General features: G+C 39.5%; 1 protein-coding gene across 4 annotated transcripts in view; it reads right to left on the bottom strand.

Moving 5' to 3' along the window:
* Phactr2 (phosphatase and actin regulator 2) overlaps positions 1-22789 on the bottom strand; it is a 271411-nt gene that overhangs the window by 105411 nt on the left and 143211 nt on the right. Inside the window, exon 1 of one of the 4 annotated variants that reach the window (XM_055627712.1) lies at positions 11596-11774. The exons of the other annotated variants lie outside the window; for them this stretch is intronic. Coding sequence (XP_055483687.1) covers positions 11596-11641 — 46 coding nt within the window. The 5' untranslated portion in view covers positions 11642-11774. Of the gene's footprint in view, positions 1-11595; positions 11775-22789 lie in introns of those variants that run through there. 4 annotated transcript variants of the gene reach the window in all.

Genomic DNA, 22789 nt, shown 5'->3' with positions numbered 1-22789 from the left:
ACAGCAAACATATTTATTAAATTAGTCTATTATCCATAGACTTTCATAATTTATTTTTTTAGGCCATTGCATTAAGCTGGGTCAAAGTTGACAATTCATGTGACAATCATCCAAAAAGGCCTTTTGAAATAAGTTCAAAAAGTATCTGCTGAAAAGAAAAATAAGTCTTTCTACATAAGAGAAAAATGATGGTTGTGACTGAGTGTAAGTGATGGCTGGTGTTTGTGCTGACCACAGCAAGTTTTATCTTGCTACCTAAAGTCCCAGCCAAGCTATCAACCAAGCATGAAGCCAAAGAAAAGGCATTTTCTAATACAAGAACCCAAAAAAATATAGGTCCCATGAGCCCTCCTTAAGATGCTGCCTGTGTTCTTTGCCAAAATAAAGGAATAGATCCAGGAAGAAGATGTAGAGGAGATGACATGGGATTCTGCAATCTAAAAGAATCAGCCCAGGAAGAAGGAATTACACAGCTTGGTGCCAAGAGATCTCAAAGCAACAGGTCATCATGATTACATGAAATTCACTCCAAACAGAGGAGGCAAAGACTTACCAGTAAACCTCCCCCTCAACGCCCCACAGCAAGCTGGAGGAAAGTCCTAAGTGTTTGAACATGGAGAGATTTACATTACTGGAGACTGGTGTGGGCATGAACGTGCAGGGGCAAATGAAAACACCTGAGGGAAACAAAAACTACACAAGAGAGTGAAAGCAATCAAAGCTCAGCTGTCACTAGGTTTGTTTAATCAAAAGTACAAATAAGCTTGTTGGGGAGATGATAAAGTGGGAGGATAGAATAGATGCAACTTGAGGTGAAGGGAAGGAAGGGAAGGAGAGCCACATCTTCAGTTTTCACACGTGGAAGTCAGGAGATGCATGGAATTGAGTGATCAAATAAGTAGCAATGTAAGGGCGCTATTTAGGACCTGGAGGTACGCTTACATCCATTGTGCATTTCTTAGCTGTTTCATGATTATCTTCTCAGTTTCTAGTGCTCTGGAAATAGATGGCCTGGCCAAAAGAGCTACTCACATTCTCCCCAGAGAGTTCTTGTGTCAGGTATTTAGCTAAGGACAAGTAGATTCACTGCTCCCTAAAAGAGACAATGTCCTTGAGCTTGTGGAGCTTATGTTCTGGCAAAAGGAGACATGGAAAAAGAGAACAACAGCAAGACCATCTGAGTTGTTAAGAACTCCAAGGGACCCTACAGCTGTGAGTGGGGGAAGGTGGGCTAGTCTAGAAAGGGAGGGTCTCTGACAAGATTCTGGGATGCAAGAACCATGAAGACAAGAGATGAAAGTCTCCCCAGCTACAAAGGTCCATGGGAAGGACCAAACCAGGCTTTGGGCATAGAAAAGGACAGAGATAGCAGCACCAGAAGGGAGCCCAGCGGCTAGGCCAAGGGAAAGGAGATCAGACAGAAGGGACAAAGATTGTGTGGCGCCTTGAAGGACAGATGGAAAAGTCTGGATTTCATGCTAAGTATAACGGCGAGACAGGATGGTTTTAAGATGGGCAGTGACATAAAGTATGTGAAAAAAATTACTCTAGCTGTTGTGCAGCATGAATTGCAGAAGAAAGATCTGCTGAAGTTATCTGGGCAGTCTCGGGCTAGGGTGTGGCAGGTGGCAGCAGAGACAGACTGAAAATTACTGCCTGGGATGTGTTTTTGAGGAAGCCTAATAAATGGCTTCTGAAGGATGATGACTCCTAGTCTTAAAACTATGAATGGTTGGGTGTATGATTTAATAAAATGCAGGAAGTCCAAGGCAGTGTTGGTATCAAAGAAATCAAGTCTTTTGCTTAGCTACACTACCTTTGAGATGTCCAGGAAGTATTTAAGCAAACTTGTCAAGTAGGCACGGCATACTAAACCTGAAGCAGGAGAGGCCAGATGTTTACATGGCTGGTGCCCTCTCCCCGTTTCTCCAGCTACCCCAGGACCAGGGCTCTCAGCCTCCCATCCACTTTGCTGGATAACTCTCGCCTGTTTTGTCCCTGTGAAACCTATACAGCAGGCAGCAGGCACATGCACCCCACCTCCAGTAGAGAAATACTGTAACAATTTCTCTGACTGTATAAAGGCATCTTCAATAGCTGCCATTGCCTTTGTCAACCTCCCTACTCCTTGTCCCTATTAGATATTGCTCTGGTCCTGAACCTGATTTTTTTTTTAATCTAGTTCACTAGCTGCCCCTCTCTTTTACTTTCATTTCTCTACGGCTCCATTAAGCATCTTGAAGGTGAGGTCTGTGTAGGTTTATGGCCCTTCCCCATAGCTTAGCATGACACCTTACAAACAACTGGTTCAGGAGCTAGTAGCTGAATAAGGGGACACTCTTCTCCCTTCTAATATCCCCTCATTAAACAGCATAGTTTGCAGGGATCTGCCATCAAGCACATACCAGCACAGCTTTCCAGGATACTCGTTAGCAAAATAGTATTTCAGTCCTCTTTCTCTGGCAACCCAAATTTCCTTAGGATTAAGAACTGCAGTGTTAGACCTGCCAGGAGGATTACAGGAAAAGAAAATTCCTCTCCCTGAAATGAAAATAAACGGAAATGTAGTTTATAAGTATAAATGATGATGGGCAGAGCAACCTTTTGGTAAGTGATGCTATTTGCATGCTCCCTTCTGGATCACAGTGTTATTTGTTTTTTGTTCCTTCTGCTTCAGATGGGGGATGGAAGAGGAATGGGTGTGTTTATTTTCTTAAGACTATTTTTTACCTCACTATCACTTTTACATCAGTTGAGTATTCAGTAAATATTAATCTTTCCCCCTAAGAATAGAAGCCAACACTTTGCCTGTTAACACTGAAGGACTCCAAGGAAAGAAAGCATGTTGCATTTCCCCCTCTATTAGAATTAAAGAGGCTTAATCACAGAACCAGCCATGTAAATTTATCTCCTTTCTTACTGCATAAGACAAGGAAAAATTAAAGCTGGGCTTGTCTATTGGTTATATTTTCAGACTACAGAAGATAAAATAAATTCAAACTATAAATATTTATGATGTCACTGGTGACCAGAATGGATAAGCTACGGACCAATGTGGAGGAAGTGATGACTTTTTTTCTATCTTTAAAAGTGAGAAAGAAAAGCAGGGCTTAGTGGCACAGGCCTTTAATCCCAGCATTCAGAAGCTAGAGGTAGGCAGAGCTCTGTGAATTTGAAGCCATCCTGGTCTACATAGTTCCAGGGCAGCCAGAGCTACATAGTGGTCTAGAGAGGAAGAGAAAAGAAAAAAAAAGGAAGAGACACTAAAAACACAAAGTGAGAAAGAAAGTTAAACCTCGGTCGGGGCAGATGGTTATATTAGGGCTGTGGCACTTCAGTTCTCACCATACATTCACAAGGCAAAAAAAAAAAAAAGAGCAACAGCACAAAACTTCAATATGGGAGGCCATGCATTTGGAGAAAAGTTAGTACATACAGTCTCTGGGTCAATTTATGCCTTACTTCCTGTGATGTTTTGTATATATAGCTGATATGGAAACCTTGGCTTTGGTCATGTCTAAATGAAAAAAGACCATGGTGGTCTCAAACCCCCAGAAAGCACCATATTACTTTGAAAACTACTGCTCCTATTTTGAGACATATCATGATGATCATCTTCTAAAAATGGCTCTGTGTGTGTGCACATTTGTATATGCAAGTTCATGTTACAGGCATAGGTGAAGTATGCCGCAAACCAGCGTAAAGATCAGACGACAGCCACGTTCACATTACGGTACGGCTTTTCCACAAGGTCTGGGGATCAAACTCAAGTCCCCATGCTTGGGCAGCATACGCCTTTACCCGCTGAGCCATCTCTCTGGGCCCTAAATGGCTTTCCTGTAACATGACTACATCTCAATTTGTCCCATAAATCTCTTAGCATTTGATCCCTAGGTTACTTCTATTGCAGAGCTTTGATAGATGTCTAAGTGAGTGGTTATTTCCTTACATAATACTTCGAGCCTGACTGCGAGGTGTGAGCATAGATACCATGTAAGGTTTTAAATATACATCCTTAAAATTCTCTCTTGATAGCATGGGTTAGTTTAGATTACGACAAGACAATCTTCCCCTGCAAATTATTCATTTTAACCTTGACTCAATCCATTAGGTAATCAACGGCATCCCCCTACACCTTTTTCTTTCACCTATTGCTTACACTTTTATGTAGAAATTGATCTCTTATGTGTCTTCTTTGATCATGGAACCAATTACTTAATTTTTGGGTTTCAGTTTTCCTCATCTATAAAATGAGACACAAAACTAGTTAGTTAACCTTTGGTTAACTAGTTAGTTAACTAGTTAGCTCACTGTTGTGAGCTAATTTCAGTAAAGGTCTTGGCCCATAGTGAGACTGTAATTTCAGACACTGCTGTGTTTTGTTTGCTTTTGGTCTTTTGTGTGTGGGGGGGAGTGTTTTTTTGTTGTTTGTTTGTTTGTTTGTTTGTTTTTTGTTTTTATGCTTGTTCAGCCGGGAAGTGGTGGAAAACCACTTTTATTCCAGCACTCGGGAGGCAGAGGCAGTCAGATCTCTGTGAGTTTGAGGCCAGCCTTGTCTACATAGTGAGTTCAAGGAAAGCCATGACTACAGAGAGAAACCTTGTCTTAAACCCAGCCCCCTCAAAAAAGCCTGTGTCCTTTGTTTTTCTGAGTGTTTACTCTTTTCTTACCACCATAATTTTCCTTACATGAAACAAATATTTCTTTTAGTTCTGTGATTCCCCTTTCATTTTGCTGATGGTAAAACTTGTTGGTATTTTTGGTGTTGTTGTTGGGGGAATGAGACATCATTACAGATACTTAAAAGTTTTGCAAGACCACATCTTTTCATCACAAGTCAGAATAAATCACAGAGATCAAACAGCAAAAGAAAGGCTCTGTTAGGAGAGCCAAAAAGAAAGGAATTAATCAATTTAACTCCATGAAACTTAAAGTGGCTCTATGAAAAATACTCTAAATAAACTTCCAGTTCTAAACAGTCATTAACAGATACAAATCAAAGAATCACATGATGCTAATCAATCACCTTCATATTCAAATCTGCAGGAAGCCATGAAAACACCCAAAGGCTACAAATAGGTGATTCAGAAAGAAAGAATTTCAAATGCCTAACTTTACTATCACAATAAGAAGCACACCCTCCCCTCCCAGATATTTACAAAAATGGTCAGAAACTTTTTGTGCTGAACACTGTGGCCAAGCTCAGTTGAATAGTGTCATCACTTCACAGTGATGACCTAGGCATGAGTGGGGACTGAATTTCTGCTACTGTTCCATGTATTAAGCCTGCAGACTGTCCTACTCAGAAGGATTGACTTCTACTTCTTACTAAGTATATGGGGGAAAGACTCATCCAATAGGCAGCAAAGTGAGAGAGGTCAGAAAAACAATCCTCAAAGTGAGTGGCTACAGTGAGATGGCTTCAATAGGAGCAATTTGATGAAGGCTTTCAAAACAAAACACACACACAAAATCATTGACCAAAAGATTCTACTGCAGGGATGTTACTGGTACATATAGTTACAACTGCTCAGGTAAGCATGTCCAACACTGTTCATAATGGTACCTGTAAGCGAAAGAACCCAGAAAATACACAGAAGTATAAGCAGAATATAAAAATACAGGGTTCTGTTAAAGAAGACTTTTATAAATTTGCATACTAAAATATCACTTGTTCACAGGATTAAGGAAGTTAGCACGGATGTATTTTTAAAGTACACAAAAATTCAAGGGACATAGCAATAAGTATAATATGTCTTGTTTGTTTTGATAAAGATACATAAAACAACTGTGGAATGAAAGCAGAACTGGGTTGGGGAGCTAGGAGGAACTTCACCTCATGCTTATACTAAATCATCTTGTCATGTTGACTTTTGACCATGTGCACTTTATTTTCAGTGAAGAAACAAACTCCTTCTGTTTTTGCATTTTCTTCCTATTTCTGGTTTATGAAGAATGGATAATGGAGCAACCTGAACCAAACCTGGAAACTCATAAACACAAGCAGACATAGCTTTTACCGACATTTTGCATGACCCTGCACACTTTAATCACTTGTTTCCTTGTCTCCTAGGAATGGGACAAGGCATCCCCTGACCTTTCTACCTAAAAGGCTGGGGCAGAATTACTAAGATCAGGTCTATGGTTCAATGTAGATGGGGTGAGGTTGGGAAAGATGAGGAGAGATATTAGATTAAGACACCCACCCTTCACACAAAGGGACCAGACTAAAATAATTCTAGAAGTTAAAAAAAAAAAAAAGACTGAAAAACAACACATATCTTTCATTCATATAATTACTGGCTTAAATTTGTCAAACTATTCATTGAGAATATTGTTTGTTGGTTCATTTATATACCCAACAAGTACTTCCTGTGTTCAGTCTACCATGTCCTATTCTGGGCACAAGGCCACAGAATATAGGACCCACCCTAATTGAAGGCATTCCTAGTTTGACTGTGCTTAGAAACAACAAATCCAATTCTCAATAAAGCCCTACGAACCTAATCTAGCACCACACACAAAAACGACTGTATACTCTGCCCAAATGAAGTTACCTCAGGAAGGCAAGGCTAGTTTAATATCTCAGTACCAACTTAGTGCTGCATATTGAGTAAAAAATAAAGCTCACACAACAACCTAACAGAGGAAGAAAAAGCCACTGATAAAACCCAACATTTTAATGATAAAGACATTTATATGCTAGGAATAGGAAGGAACTTCTTGATAAAGGCACCTAACGAAAAGTTTTTCACATCTCACATATAGGTAAAAAGCCCATGGTATAACACCCTGCCCCAGACTCAGCAGCAGGGACAAAAATTGTTCTCTTCTTTTACTCCAGTTTGACATTGAACTGGAGATTTTTCTATTGCAAAGGAAAGAAAAGTATGATTCAAACCAGGAAGAAAGAAGTAAAATGTCACTCTTTGCATATGACATTGGATCTAGATATCATATATAGTATGAGATTAAATATAGAAAAGTATCAAGAGCCTATTAAAAAGCCATTAAGAGGATAAATTTGTTCAGCAAGTTATAAGCAAAGTATAAAAGATAAGGTTTTAATTTCTAAATAATAACAATGGGAATCATTTAAATGAAATAAGAATAAACATTATAATAACCAGAAAAAATTATAGGATAAATTTAACAAAAAAAGAAATGAATGTGGCGGAAAAACATTACAGAACTGCACAAAGAGGGGCAGGAGGGACAAGTAAGTCAATAGAGTTCTTGTGCTCTAAGCATGAAGACTGCAGTTCAGTCCTCAGAAGCCACAGAAAAATTCCAGGTGTGGTAGGATCCTAGCATCAAGGAGGCAGACATGTGGATTTGGGGGAGCTCAATGGCTAGCCAGCCTGGCAGTCACAAAGCTACTTAGAAATCCTGTCTCAAAAGAAAAAGAATATTAACAGATCTCCTAATGAACTGAGGTTGTTGTTTGGCTTCTATATATGAATGTGTGCACACACACACACACACAAACACCCCCCCCCGAATATGCATATAGACAGTAGAAGTGAAATTTAAATGATCCAAATAATTGAAAAGACCTTGTTTTCATGGACTAGATTATTATCCATCTTAAGATGGCAATATCATTGAGACTGTGTTACAGGTTCAACAGGATGTCTATCAAAACCTCAACTTTTATGTTAAAATGAATAAAAAAAAAACATGTTTTTGTTTTGATCCCAGGTGTAGGGTATGGGACTCATTCAGATTGTCCACAGCAGCAAACTATTTGCCTCATTCGGGCTCTGACAGTGGCTCTTTGCCAGCTGCAGATAGTTTCTGAAAAAATAAAAATAAAAGCTAGAGGCCTGAGAGTATTGAAAGGCTCAGAGAAAGAAGGCTACTGGTGCTTCTCCCCTGCTGCTGCTGGTTGCTGCTGATGCACTTTGAAGAGAAGTCAGAGATATCCTAAAAGGAAGATTGGACTTTCCCCAAGGATCCTTAACCAGCAGGAAGTAGCCTAAGAAAACTCCTCCCCTCCCCTCTCCCCATTAACCTCCTTTCTCTCCTACCCAGCAGTGGGGTGTTGGAATGGGCTGGAGTGGAGAAGAAAGAAAGAGTCTTAAGAAGAGTAAATAAAATAGTTTAAAAAGCAATAGCAACACTTTATGTAAAAATTGAAAAGCTGACTTAAAATTCATGTGCAAATACAAGAACGATGGAAGAGACAAAAGAATCTTGAAAAGGACACAAATAAGAAGATTCATATTTCTCAGCTTCAAAACCTTACTACAAAATTACAGTAACACAGACAGTGTGGTACCAACATAAAAAGCACAGAGATAAACCTCTACTATACAGTCACCTGATTTTTCTACAATAGTACCAAGACAGCTCTCTCTCTCTCTCTCTCTCTTTCCTCACACACACATTTGGTATAGAAAACAGGGTCTCAAATATGCTAGATAAGTGATTTATCACTTAGCTATATCCCAGTTACAATAGTTCAAAGGAGAAGGAATCGCCTTCCGAACAAGTAGTATTGGGACAATTGGATATCCAGAAGCCAGAGAATGAAGCTGAAGCTCCACACTGCATCTCACAAAAAAATTAACTCAGAATATATCACTAACCAAAGGATAAGAATAAAAACTATAGAATTCCTAGAATAAAACAAAGACATAAATGTTGTTGGTTTTCATTAGGCAACTTTTATAAAAGACATGACACAAACCACAAACAAAAGAAAAAAAATAACAGTACACCATCAAGATTTTTTAAAATGTGAGCTTCTAGTTATACCATTCACTTGAAGAGGCAGACCAGAGGATGGAATAAAATATTTGCAAATTATACACACCTTCAGAAAGCAGAGAAAAGCAAATCAATACCTACAAGTTTGGCTAACACAAAAAAGGACAAGAGCAAGTTAAGCAAAAATATAAAGAAACTGGAATTTCCTCCACTGCTAATGGGAATGTGTGCAACAAGCTGCTCTGAAAAACTACAGCCCCTAAAATGACCCAGCAACGCTTTCCACTTATAGATTCAAGGGGAATAAAAACATACCTTCACCAACTTGTACAGTGTTATTCACAGTAGCCACCTGAGTAAAAACACCCATGATGAAAGAATAATGTGACTATTCAGCAATAAAATGAAATGAAATACACACGCTACAACTCAGTTGACCCTTGAAAACATTACACCAACTCTGAGGAGCCAGCCATTTAAAAAAAAAAAGGCAAAACAAAACACACACACATACACAAACACTATGATTCAACTCACATGAGACATTTCACATAAATACATCTATAGAGATATAAAGTAGAATCATGTTTATTAGCAGGGAAGAGAGTCAGTCGATGGGGATTGATGGTTACACAAGCCAAGTATACCAGAAACAATAAACTATACACTTTCAATGGAAAAATACTATGGCTTGTGAATTATATGTCAATAAAACTATTTTTATAATTCCCTATTCTCAGAAATAACTATTAATAATCCTCTCGATCCCTCAAAACTAGATGTAGCCCAGAGCTGAATGTCTCAGGAGAAGCTGAAGTCAAAAGGGGGTGGAGGCAGCAAACTGATATATGGTAACAATGTAGATTCTTACCAAACCTCAGCCCAAGTGGTAAATATGAACTCTGGAACCTTGTGCTAGACATTCCTCAGATTTTGTCCTTCTAAACTTTATGATGGGGATCCATTTAAGCACTGTAATGTCTGGTGACCACTGCAGACTTATACCACTGATGGCTGAAGCCAAACCTCACCTGAAAAGCCAGGAAAGCAGCTAAGAAGGAGCAAAGAGCACAGGGCTTGCCATTCTCCAAGTCATGGAGCACGGGCGTCAACATAAAACAGACAAAACCTTCTTGTGTTCAGTTCTTGTGTTCAGTTGTTGTGAGAGCTGGGAACGGGGATAGCGCTAACAGAGGTCCTAAGTGGGTACCGCAGAAAACTACCTCACCTTCACACCACAGGCACTGCCCTTCCTCAACTCACAAGTCACAACCCAACCAAGATTAGTTCATCAACTGTGGGTTAGTCATTTCAGTGACACAAAGTTGTTTGAATCTAAAGCAGGAACCTGCAACTTATATATAATGATTTGTGAGAGCATTCCCTAAAATATCTTCATGGCCAAATATAATTTTTTATTTAATGGATTGCCTGCTTTCTTCATACTATTACTCACACTATAGGGGTTAACTCAGAATTTTTTTCCTTTTTTTTTTTTTTTTCTCTCTCTCTCTTATACTAGACAGGGCCACATTCTAGGATTTTGCTTGCTTCTTAGACTTCACTAATACTATTCCTTGATTTATGTAAAGGCAAATTTTACCTCTTCATAATTCACTCTAGTAAATATTTGTGGCAAAAGAGCTAAAAATCAGGACAGTATTTCCTGAACACTGGCTGCACTGGAATAATGATTTAATTCTATCTTTGCCAATAAAGAACCAACCAACCAAACAAACATTCTTGTGTTATTGAAGACACAATTTTTTTTTTTGGTATATCAAATAGTCTTACAATGAAGACTATATAATCAAGGTACCTTATCAACATTCTCCCCTTCCCCTCCCCAAAAGAAACCCACTCAGAAGCCATAAACAAGAAGTCTTTTGATGTCCAGGGCAATGTGGCCATACCATTATTAGCAAGGGAGAACATAAGCTTTCTTGACTTCGGCATTCTCTCCCTGCAAAGGGGTTATTCTTTGGGGGCATCAACCTAAGCCTCAGCAAAGTTGCACCACACGCACAAACCCGTGGGGAGGGGCTGAGACTAGCGCTCCATCTACTCAAACATCCTGGAATGCTTTACAAACCGTCCTCTGTGCCTTGTCATTTCCTTTCTGTGACATCCTGTGGATGCCTGTAAAACCTAAGAGTCCACCAGACTCTTGTTCATCAGACTCAATGTTCAACACACATGGTCTCTGCGAGGTTGTGTTTTAGAAATCATTGACGGCAAAAGAAAAAAAAACAAACCTCAAAATACAACTTTGAAGGTTTATTTCCTTATCTAATCACATGATGTGTTGCCAAAGTATTGTTTATCCCTATACATGGGGACAATGCCAACCTGCTTACCTTCCTTCCTTCTTTTTAATTTTTTTTTAAAAGAAAACTCTAAAAGAAGCATGGTACTGTAACTCAGAAACTTTACACACATTTCCAAAAACCAAACTTTACCCCTCAAGACACAGGCTTTCCTAAATGCCATGGCTTATGTGTGTAACATAAACAAAACAAGTATCATCTGAAGTAGTTATACATTTTGGGGTAGTTATTAAATATTCAGAGTCCTGCCAGGAAAGGGAAAAGCAGCCGCACTTCTGCTCTGAATAACAAACCATAAATCAGTTGACAAACTTGAAAGAATTCCGTTCTAGTCTGTTCAAAAGCCAAGCCTAAGGAAGGGGGGAGCCGCGGGAATGTTTCTCCTGCTCTCGAAGTTTCGCCTTTTCAAAACAGACTCGTGCGCAAATGGCGCTTCTCGGAACTTTCTGGCTCTCGAGTCATCTGGAGAGAAACCAAAGCCCAGGGCACGCGCGCGGAGCCGGGGCCTGCGCCTGGAAGCGGGGCAATGAAGGCGCCGGCCTGGCCCGGGACTCACCGCTGCCGGGCTGCGGGGACAGCGCAGACACCGAGGTCTGGCCCATGGCGGGTGACCGCCCCGCCGCGCCTCCGCCTCACGGGGCCGCTCCGCTCCTGCGCGCGCCCGTCTGCTCGCCGCCGGCCTCCCGCGCGCTCATCTCGGCCCGCGCCCGCCTGGCCCGCACCTTCTCCCCACGCGCGCGGGTCGCCCAGCCCTGGCAGCGGCCGGCCGATCCAGCCCAGCGGATGCCTGTCATTCCTCTATGCAGATTAGCTGGGGTCAGGGGTCACCGGGAGAAAAGAGGGGGGCCAGGGCGACCGGGAGGGGAGGAGTGGGAAGTGCAGAGCACCGGGATGAGGGGGTGGGGTGGGGTGGGGATGGGGTGTTGGTTCAGCTGCACCCCGGGGCTGGGTGCTCGCACCCCCGGGGCAGGAGGGCAGGAGGACATCAGAATAGTCCCTTTAATTGTCAAGGTTCAATGTCAAAGAAGCCTCTAAGTCTGAGAAAAAAAAAAAAATCATTAAAGTACTTAGTCACTGGTACTTAGTTCAGGAAAATTTGTTTCTTTAAAGTTAGTTCCTTCCTTATATTGTCTGCAGAACTGCAACCCTGTTAGATAGTCCATTGCGTAGTGTTTTCCTCTCGTTAACAATTATCTTCCTTTCAACAAAATACAATAAAAAAAAAATTAATGGCTTCAGTTTGGACAACACAAGTCAGTGATAGCCACAGAGTTCTATGTATGAAGTCAACTCAATATATACACTGGACTCTACCACCTAATACTCTAGCTTCACCTCAGCTCAAAAGATTTGCTGTAAAGCAAGGTGTTTAAAATACTCAGAAGATACACACAACTGAAATGACAAACTGTTATGGCCCCAAAGCTGAATTAACATCCTCATAAAATGCTAGTAAATCTCAAGTTCCTGAAGACTATATCATTAGAGCTGGTATGTAGCAAGCTGAGTGACCTAGACACAGTGTATATACATACAATGTATATGTGTGTATGAGTATGTATCTATACATGCACATGGTACATTCAACAAAAGGGTAATTACATGAATATATTCTGTTAGCAGCTGTATACTATGACTTGTGAATACCTTTCTGACTCTATACATTTCATCCCAAAGTACAATATATTCATGCTGCTTATGTCATCTTCATCTTATAGTTTATGCTAAACGGTTCTGACATATAAAAACAATTGTTCAATATAGACCTTATAAGATAATATGTTTTAACATTTAATCATGAAAGTCTCATTTTCTTACTCTGTGTATTATCACGCTCAGTAGGACTTTGTTTTGGTTATTTGAAAGACGCTTGCTTATCTGTTCCATCGTAGCTAAGTAAGTGGCCCTTTGCTGGGAAGTTGTTCTCTTCCCTAAAAAGCTGTTAAGAAACCATAACTGGGGAGGGAGGAGGGACAGGAATTGAGCCCTGGAGGCTGTTTGCATGCTAGGCAGGCCCACTGCTACTGATGTATGCACCAAATCCAAGAAATTCCAATTTTTAAAAAGAAACCGAAAGACCTGACCAAAATGTGAGTTCTAGTTGGGACAGTAAGATCAACCCTACCTATGTGTTGAGAACACACTCCACCTGGGGTGTGGAGTAGATAATGCATGTAAATGATGATATTTCTGGTTCTTTCGTTTCTTTGCTTTAAACTGCCTTAAAAAGCAACTAAGCAAAATATGTGTGGAAGTTAAGAGAGGAGGTATCTCACTGTTGTGCTACTGAGGAGCCTCCTGATAAAGGAGGTCATTGTTCAGGGGAGCACGGTAAATCCTGCCCATTCAAAGTTCATAAGAGAAGCCTTTTAGGATGATAAGCATTAAGCTCTGGTGTGATGATTTGCTATCACTATTTCTTCTCTTTGAGAAATAATAGTGAGGGTTTCTTCCTTCTACAAAGTCTTATTTCAAGGATTATGGGGGAAGAAAAGGTACTCCATTGTTGTAACATTTTTTTAATTGCTTAATACATTCATATTTACCTGATCAAGACCTTTCGTAAGCTTCATGACCTCATCTGGAATTGCAATAACCAGTGGTCAAGTTACACATGTTTCCCTGAACTGCTCCCAGTCCCGTTACATTACCCTGGAAGCGTATCAGCCAAACTGCAGGAAGTATGCTGCAAGGTTCTTTTACAAGGGTGGGACATCCTGCTTCCAGAACTTCTGCTAGGGCTCAGTGCTTGAAGGACCTTTTACCATAGCTGAGAACTGATGCCAATGCACATAGAGAAAGTCTACAGTAACTCCCAAGTCGCCTCTTGAGGTCGAAACATAAAGATTAGGAAGAGAAATACAACAAGAACAGTTTGAAGCTTGACATGGTGGCTCTCTCTTGAAATCCCAGCACTTGAAAGGCTAAGGCAGAAGGATTACCGTGAATTCAAGGCCTGTCTGTGCTACACAGTAAGCTCCAAGCCAGCTGGAGATACAAGTAAGATCCTGAATCAAGAACAAAAACAAAAGTATTTTAAGATAATGTCCTTCCCAGATGCCTCACGCATGCCTTATTGAACTCTGACAAACAGTTCTGAGAGTTGCTCTCACGGGTTTAGCATGGATGCTGGGAACACTTAATGTCATCTGAAAAATACAGGCATTTCTTTATAGACTACTCTTTCCAGGAAATTTGTGAAAATGCTAGAAAAGATGAGTGCCCATCTGAGGATGCCATCTGCATAAATGTCCTCAGCACAGGTCCCCTTGGCTCCAGCTTTTATTCTGGATTTCTAAACTGAGCTTTCATTTGTCTCTATCCTGGTAGACAAATAGCAGTGGATTCAGGCACTCCTGTGGAGGGAGGAAGGGAGACACACAAGATCCATTTATGAACCTGTAAAATTGATGTCATCTGGCTTTCAAAATTCCTCGCAATGGAACAAGCTGACTCCAAACCAGAAGGTGCTACCTTCAGCACACCATACTTCTGTCTCCACATACTGCCGCACTCTGCCATTAAATCATCCAAGGACTGAGGATCTGTTTATATTAAACCCTCCTAAAAATAGAAGAATAACATTCACTGATTTTTTTTCCACTCCACAGTCTAGTTTCAGTCCTTGAAAGAACTGTGATTTATTCATTTACTTCCAGGAAGAAATGAAATTGAGGGGACTTACTCAGAATTTCCCTTGGGAGACAGTGTGCCTTTAGGAACAACCACTTGTACTTAGGAAGTTTCCAAACACTTTACTCCATCACTCAGATTTCCCTGACTTGTCTGATGTGGAAGTTATTAAACTCAGCCATCTTGGGTATCCAAAGTGACAACTGTACTTGTCACGGATGGAAGGCACTGTGGGAAATTAAAGCAGACATCAACCTAACCTTTACTAACCTAGACTATGAAAAAGTCCATTCCTCGGAGGTCAGGGTCCAAATGACAGAAATACAATTTGGTGACTGGAGGAGAGTTTTGAGCATAGAAAGGGAAGAACTCGGACACCATGAGTCCTAATCCTGGGCCTCTGTCTTGCTCAGGTCTGTCAGATCTGCCTGTAGCCACTGTGCAATTTTCATGGTGGAGAGAAGAGGTAAATGGAACTCCACCCCCACTCCCCCCTAAATTAGATGGGCAATGAGAAGCACAGTGGTCCAGGAAACAACCATGACTGCAATGAGCATGAGCAAGTTCACAAAGACATACATCCTTATTTTGGACTTAGCTGTGAAATGTAACAAATTAGTGATGTTTCCTTGGGTAACAGGAATTGTAGCTGTGGCAAACCCTCCCCTGAGGAGAAGGAGAGAATTGAAACTTACTGACTTTCTAAGAATTTTTAAAAATTATCTATTTTCAATTTCAACACAATGTTTAGAAAAAGCAAGGGAAACAGTAAGGCTCTCTGAAAGAATCATTTTTTATCATTATTTCCTATGCACTTACCATGTTGGGATTTACTAAAATGTAGCAAACTGTCTTTTCTCCCCTCCTCTGTAAGAGTTACTAGTGGTAAGAATGCTTTAACGTGGATAGGCTAACAGTGTGATAACGGAGTATTTGTAACCCAGAAGCTAAAGTCTAATAAGGAAATGTTTTCAAGCATTCAAGTGAGTTTATTTTACAAATTTTATTTCTTTTATTTTTACAACTTTCTGTTTCTTTCAGAATTTGGCTACATCTGCCCAAGGAGCCTCCTTAGTAAGCTGCGAGCACTAACAGGGAAACAGAAGGTTTTCTGAATTTTCTACTTTGGGTTGAAGTTCTGGAAATACAACCAGTGCTTCCATCTTAAAGTGTTACACTGGAGAGGTTGGGGCTGACTTGTACTCCATTTTCTTTAATTTTACAATTCCGAGAGAATTTGTTGTTAACACAACAAATGGCACCACCAGACAAAAAGAGAAGTCTGGGTAAGACTCACAAGTTTGGACTTTCTACTTCTACTAAGCATTGGGGAAAAAAGGTGATCACATTCCACAAACGCTAGGCAGAGCAGGAAATCAACCTGTAAGGTGGGTTTTTCTTTCCTATTGTTCTCATACTTTTACATGATTTATTTCCTGAGTTTCCCTCCTTCTGTTCTCTCAAGCTAACAGGATTAACAAAATACCTTGCTTCAGCCCCTCCCTGAGCTAGTCTCAGCAGTGGGCTTGGAGAGGCAGCTGTGTGCTTACTTACACATCGGGCCTATTGGAAGATTTACCCAGAAAAATAGAGCTCAAGGGGTGGGACTGGAATTTCCAAAAACTCTCCTTCTACCCTAAAAAGAAAAGCACCTATATTTTACTCTACTTTATTTTATATGCAAAACAGAGTACCAATTCATAGCATTTGAAACTCCAACTGCTATAAAACTCAAAATCTTTCAACCACTAGACAAAACGTATAGTAAATGATCTTCAAAATATCCCTAATAATTATTTCCTGAGCTGCAGGAAATAATAGTTTGGTGTCAAGTCCAATCATTGTTGTAGCAACTACCATATAGATTCCCAGACCATAACAAGGTGTTTGGGACAATGAACACTTAATAAATGTAGGATAAGCACTTATGTTATATCTTTCATACCAACAACTTCAAATATAGACAAAATCTCATCTGTATATGAATGTATGTGTCTTTGGGTTTCTCTTGCTTCAATGAAACACCATGACCAATAAGCAAATTGGGAAGAAAAGGCTTATCTGGCTTACACTTTCATATACATTACTGTTCATCACCTAAAGAAGTCAGCACAGAACTCAAACAGGGCAGGAACCTGAAAGCAGGAGCTGATGCAGAGGCCATGGAGGGGTACAACTTACTAGCTTACTCATTGCTCATCATGGCTTGCTCAGCCTGCTTTCTTATTGAACCCAGGGCCACCAGCCCAGGGATGGCACCACCCACAATGGGCTGGGCTCTCCTGCAGCAATCACTGATTTCAAAAATGCCATACAGCTGGGCCTTATGGAGGTATTTTCTCAATAAAGTTCCCTGCTTTCAGACTACTTGTGTCAAGTTGACATTGAACCATCTAACACAATGTGGATGGTTTGTTAATAGGATGCTGATTATAGCAAATCTATCACTAACTGTATCTCTGTCCTTTTATAGACTGCCTGGTTGAACAGTCCTGTTTTCAGTAAACTAGTAATGACTGAGGACCTCCCATGAACAAGGCCTTTTATTTAAGCTTGAAGACAAGTGGGATAGAGACTCTCTTGTGACAATCCCTCATGAATACTGTATTGGGGAAGGGGTTGTAGTATCCTACTATAGTCATGACTACAGCCTTCTTCCAGGTGTTAAGAACACACAGCAGGAAAGACTCTGAACATAGTTTCTCAGTCGACATCTTTCCCACATAGACTTGGTGGTTCAGAGAAGATGTCGGACTTCTCAAGAGTTTAAAGTGCTTTTTAAACTAAAGAAAAATTAAATCTGGTAGCATGCAATCAGAATGAACTTATTTTCACGTCCTTATTGCTGTAGCTTTTTGAGGAATAAGTTATAAATCCTAAAATGGACCCCTTTATGAGTAAGCGGTTCTGTGGGTTCCGGTAAGTAGATAGTGCCACCAACCTTCTGCAGCTGGTCACAATCCCTTGCTACATGTGTTCCATCCCTGGCAGCAGGTGCCTAATGGTCTGGTATTTATCTGTGATTGTCGATCTTGATTGTCAGCTAGACTGGATATGCAAGTACTCAGGAGATCTGTAGAGCACACTCCTGGGTGTTTCTGTGAGGACACTTGCAAACAATATTAACTGAGAGGCGACAGCTCACTCTGATTTTGGACATTATTCCATTCTGGCCGAGGCCAAGGTGAAATAAAGGGCAGGGGGAGAAGAAAGACAATCAAAACATACATGCTTTCTGTCTGTCTTCCCTCTCCTCTTGGTTGCCAAAATATGATCTGTTTTTACTTTTTGCCCAATCACTCTCATCCTGTGATGATGGGCTAAAACCTTCTTCCCTTTCATCTTTTCCCTCAGGTGTTTTATCACAGTGACCATAAGGCTAGCATACCGATCTTATAAACTTATTTTTTGAAACTTCAAATAAATGGAATTGTATATGTCCAGTTTTTATTTACAATTTACTTTTCTCATTTAATTTAAAAAATTATTCACAGAGTCCTATGTATTCATATTTTTCTCCCTTATGTCCTGAGTATCATCTATTATATCTACATCAGTTTATTTATATATTCCTAAGTTAATGATCATTTGGCTTGAAACTGCATTTCATTATTTCTGTTATATGAAAATAAAATAGATAATATTATACTTATATGTTATATTTATTGCTTCATTATATATATGTGATATATATGCTTTGGATAACATAATATGTATATTCAAATTACTTCGATATTCCAAGTACTTAAAACAGAGACTAAAATAACGGAGATACTATATATAATACATAGAGCTTATTTTCTAAGTAAAAGACAGAAAATGAGAAAAGGGCAGGCTAAATACTTTTATAAAAATCCAGAAGGTGCAAAGTGTTACAAAGCAGAGAAGGTTTGAGAGAGCCTGGCTGGGTGTCACAACATTCCTCCCTAAGAAGATGATGCTTGTGTCAAAACCTAAAGGAGGGATATAAATTAACCAAGTGACAATCTGGGGAAAGAGCGCTCCAAGAATTAAAACAAAACAAAACAGTTAATAGTCAATATAAAGCCAATATAGGAGCACAGTATACATTTTTGAGGAACCTACAGAGGCCAGTGAATTCAAGCAGAGTAATGTCAGGGGAGAATGGAATTAGTTACCATGTGGGGCCCTGCAGGAAGACTGGGGCTTTTAGAATGATCAGGAGAGGCACATGGTGACAGAGAGGCAATGACATGATGCAACTTATAGTTTATGATCAGTGGCTTCTGATGAGATCAGTTGCATTCAGGGCAGCATGGCAGAAGATATCATGGTGGCTTCCAAATAAGAATGGAGGAGACAAGAGAGACACTAGGAAAATAGCCCAGGCTGTAAATGGCCGTGGCTGAGAGCAAGCTGGGGCAGTGGGCGTGAGGTGCTCCTGAACTCAGTTTGAACGTGCAGTCAGACTTCCTGGCGGATTAAATAAGTAGAAAGCATTAAAGACATTAGTAGTTTTTTTCTGACCTGTTGGAAGGATCAAGCTGTCGTTCTAACTAAAACTATGATGAGAAGTGAGTGGCATGTGTTGGAAATGGAAATTTAGAACATTAATTTCAAGATGTTTATCCAACAGGAGAATGAAATCAATACTCTACAACCAACAGGAAAAAGAAAATCAGTCAACATCTACACAAATTCTACTTAAACTGAATGTGAAGAATAAAGGGAAAAATTTAAACAGTACATAGAAAACCGAGTTGACATTTTAAGGAATCATAATAAATCCAGAAGTCAGTAGAAGCATATCTATTATTAGTATTATAAAGAAATAAAAATTGAAACTCAGGTCTACAACTCAAACAGTAATTTATAAAATATAACATTCCAATTCAATACAATCCAAATATAGACAATTTGATACGCCTAAGGTGAAGAATGATGGCAAAATATATTAAAAGTCATTGTTTTCTCTAATTTAACATGGACTCATTATGCAGTTGAATTTGAATACACTTAATTAGTGTGTGTGTGCAGGGGTCCCAGAAATCAAACTCAGGTCTTCAGGATAGGCAAGCACCTTTTAATTTTTTTATGTGGATATAGGGGTGTGTGTCTGTAGTTGTGTGGATGTGAATGCAGGTGTGTTGCAAAAGACAGAGCATTGCATTCTCCTGGAGCTGGGGTTCCTGGCAGTGGGGAGGTAGGACACATGGAGTCCTCTGTAATAGCATTATGAGTCCTTAACCCTTGAATCATCTCTCCAACTTTAGTAACAAGTACTTTCATCCAAAAAGACATCTCATCAACTTTAAATTTGATTTTATATTAGTTTTTATGCATTCAGGGACCTTTGACTACTGGAAAAGTTCATATCCCCCCACATTCAGTTATGTGACCCCATATGGGGCTACAAATTCATTTCAAGGAGTTGTGTCTTAAATCAACTGTCCACTAAAAGTGCTTAATCATTTAAACCTCTCCAGCAAGAAAGAAATTCCTTAGTAAGAAGCTCAGAGCCAAGCAAACTATGCAAGGAAGAGTGCTGCACACAAAGTGATAAAATGTTGGTTAATTGTATCAAATATAAGCTATACAAAATAAAGGTAGACAATTTTAACACCTTGAAGTCCTGATTTTGATGAATAGGAAGATAGATAAACTAAATATTTTAGCTTAATCTAGAAAAATATTATTGCTTCAGATAGCAAATATATATATATATACACACACACACACAACAGGATTCCAAATTCATAACTGAAAAAAAAAAAAGAAAAGAAGGAAACTCTCAGTAACTTAAGAATAATAAGGAAAGGAAGAGATTGAAAAACTAATTTGGTCAAGTCCAAATTAGTAAATTTGATAAACACAAATGAAATAAACTTTCTTATACACAGAAACTAAATGATCAAAAGAAACAGAACTCAATCCCTTCATTTAAAAAATATAGTAGACATGCACAAGGTTGTATCATTGCATTGGTTACTTTTCTGTTCCTGTGGTAAAACAGCATACCCAAAAGCAAGAGGAAGGAGTTCATTCTGGCCTTTAGTTGCAGAGGGATGTGATTCTGTCACAGCTGGGAGGCAAGCAACAGGCAGCAGGCACGGCTACCTCAGCAGAACCTCTGCTTGGATGTAGCCCATGGTAGCTCAGTATCCAAGGTAACCCAGTAAGGGGAACAGGGACTATTTCTGACAGAAACTCAATGGCTGGCTCTTTGACTCCTCCCACCCCCGAGGGAGGAGCAGCCCTGCTAGGCCACAGAGGAGGACATTGCAGCCAGTCCTGAAGATACCTGATAAACCAGGGTCAGATGAAAGGGGAGGAGGTCCTCCCCTATCAGGGGACTTGGAAAAGGGCAGGGAGGAGATGAGGGAGGAAGGGTGGAATTGGGAGGGAATGAGGGAGCAGGATACAACTGGGATACAAAGTTAATAAACTGTAACTAATATTAAAAAAAATAAAATAAAAAATAAAAAAGAAACTGTGTGCACACCCTCAGCAATGAACTGGACCCAGAGTAAGTGACACAAAGTTTTAAATTCTCAAAGCCCAACTCCAGTGCCTTAGTTCTGTCAGCAAGGCCACCCCTTCTAAATCTCCTGCAGATAGTGCCACCAAGTGGGAACCAAGTGTTCAAATACCTAAGCCGAAGGGGGCACTTCTCTTCCAAACTACCATAATCGTTACATCAAAAATGCCAACTAAAGAAAAACGGGTATATCAGTATTAATAATACAACAATTAAGTCAGTCACAATAATAAAAAGCAGAGAGACCTTCTGTATAATGGTAAGTTAGCGTAACAAGGTACATAAATGATAAACTTGCATGATTCTGAGAGCAGAACCTTGAACCATGTAAAAATAAGTGGAATTGTTAAGTGGAGAGGTATGCAGTAGTGTGGAGAGATTTTTATATATCACCAAAAGGTCAGGAGATTAAGAAAACAGGACATTTTTATAGTTATGGCTTCAAATAATCCAATTGACCAAACTTGATGTAACACACATCCTTTAAGATTGGGGACTGAAGAAATAGCAACATAACTGAGGGGCAGAGCACTTGTCTAACCTGTATAAAGCCTAGTTTGTGCCTCAGTACTGACAAAAAGAAAAGTAAGTAACTAAGTAAATACAGACAGACAAGGAAAATATGTCCATTGAGTAACTACAGTATGAGACATCTCAATATATTATAAGAATTCATATTATAGATCCTCAACCTTTGGCCATCATCCAGATTGTCCATTTAAAATACAAACCAACAAGAAAAATAGTTTTTTTTTCTCCCACATATTTTTGGAAGCCCAAATCAACACACTTAGAAAACAAAGGAAATCGAATTACAATTTATAAATTATTTAGGACTAAAAAAATCATAAAATACTGAAAACCATGCACAATGAAGTTAATGGAATGATTGGAGTTCTAGTTTTGTATTTGTTAAAAAAACAAAACAGGAACAAACACATGATCCAATTATGCATTGAGTTAGGTAGCATTAAACTCTTGATGCTAAAAAGAGAAGGCAAGGGGAAAAGGAATAAGATTGGAAACAAGAAAAATAGAAGCAACCATACAATAGGGCTTAAAAATCAAGATTGATGATTCGTTGCTTGGTGTGATCAGTATTCTCATTCATCCCCGTGGAAAGCATGGTGACTCAACATACCCTAAGAGAACAACTCGCAAGAATAAGTGGAAAAAGTGATTGAAATGCAGGTGAATATAACTTAAGATGAAAGAATTTCCTGGAAGTTTGTAGAACTGAAACATTGCTACCAGGGAGGTAATTTAAAAGTTATTATTTTGCATTTGGAGGGAGGAGGATACAAATAAATTTGTGGTGTTATTTAAACCACTTTATTAAATAGTTCAGAATCCAATAATGAAAAACAGATGAAGAACTATGCATTGCTTATTTTTATTCCCTGTAGAGTAAATACATCTCTGTCATATTTTTTATTTGTAGTATAATTGCATCTTCAAAACTCCACCTGATATCTTAAGGGAACAGAATAAGTAATTTTTATGCTCAGCGGCTTAACTTCAACTGCTCTTTACTCATATACTCCAGGAAGTTTTAAATGGAGTGGGTGAGGAGGGAGTATAACTTTAATTCCTTAAGAAATGTTCTGATTGTTTAAAA

This window comes from Psammomys obesus, unplaced genomic scaffold, assembly GCF_907164565.1.
Source record: "Psammomys obesus unplaced genomic scaffold, mPsaObe1.curated_primary_1811, whole genome shotgun sequence".
Classification (NCBI taxonomy): domain Eukaryota; kingdom Metazoa; phylum Chordata; class Mammalia; order Rodentia; family Muridae; genus Psammomys; species Psammomys obesus.
This window is presented reverse-complemented; position numbering and strand designations above follow the sequence as displayed.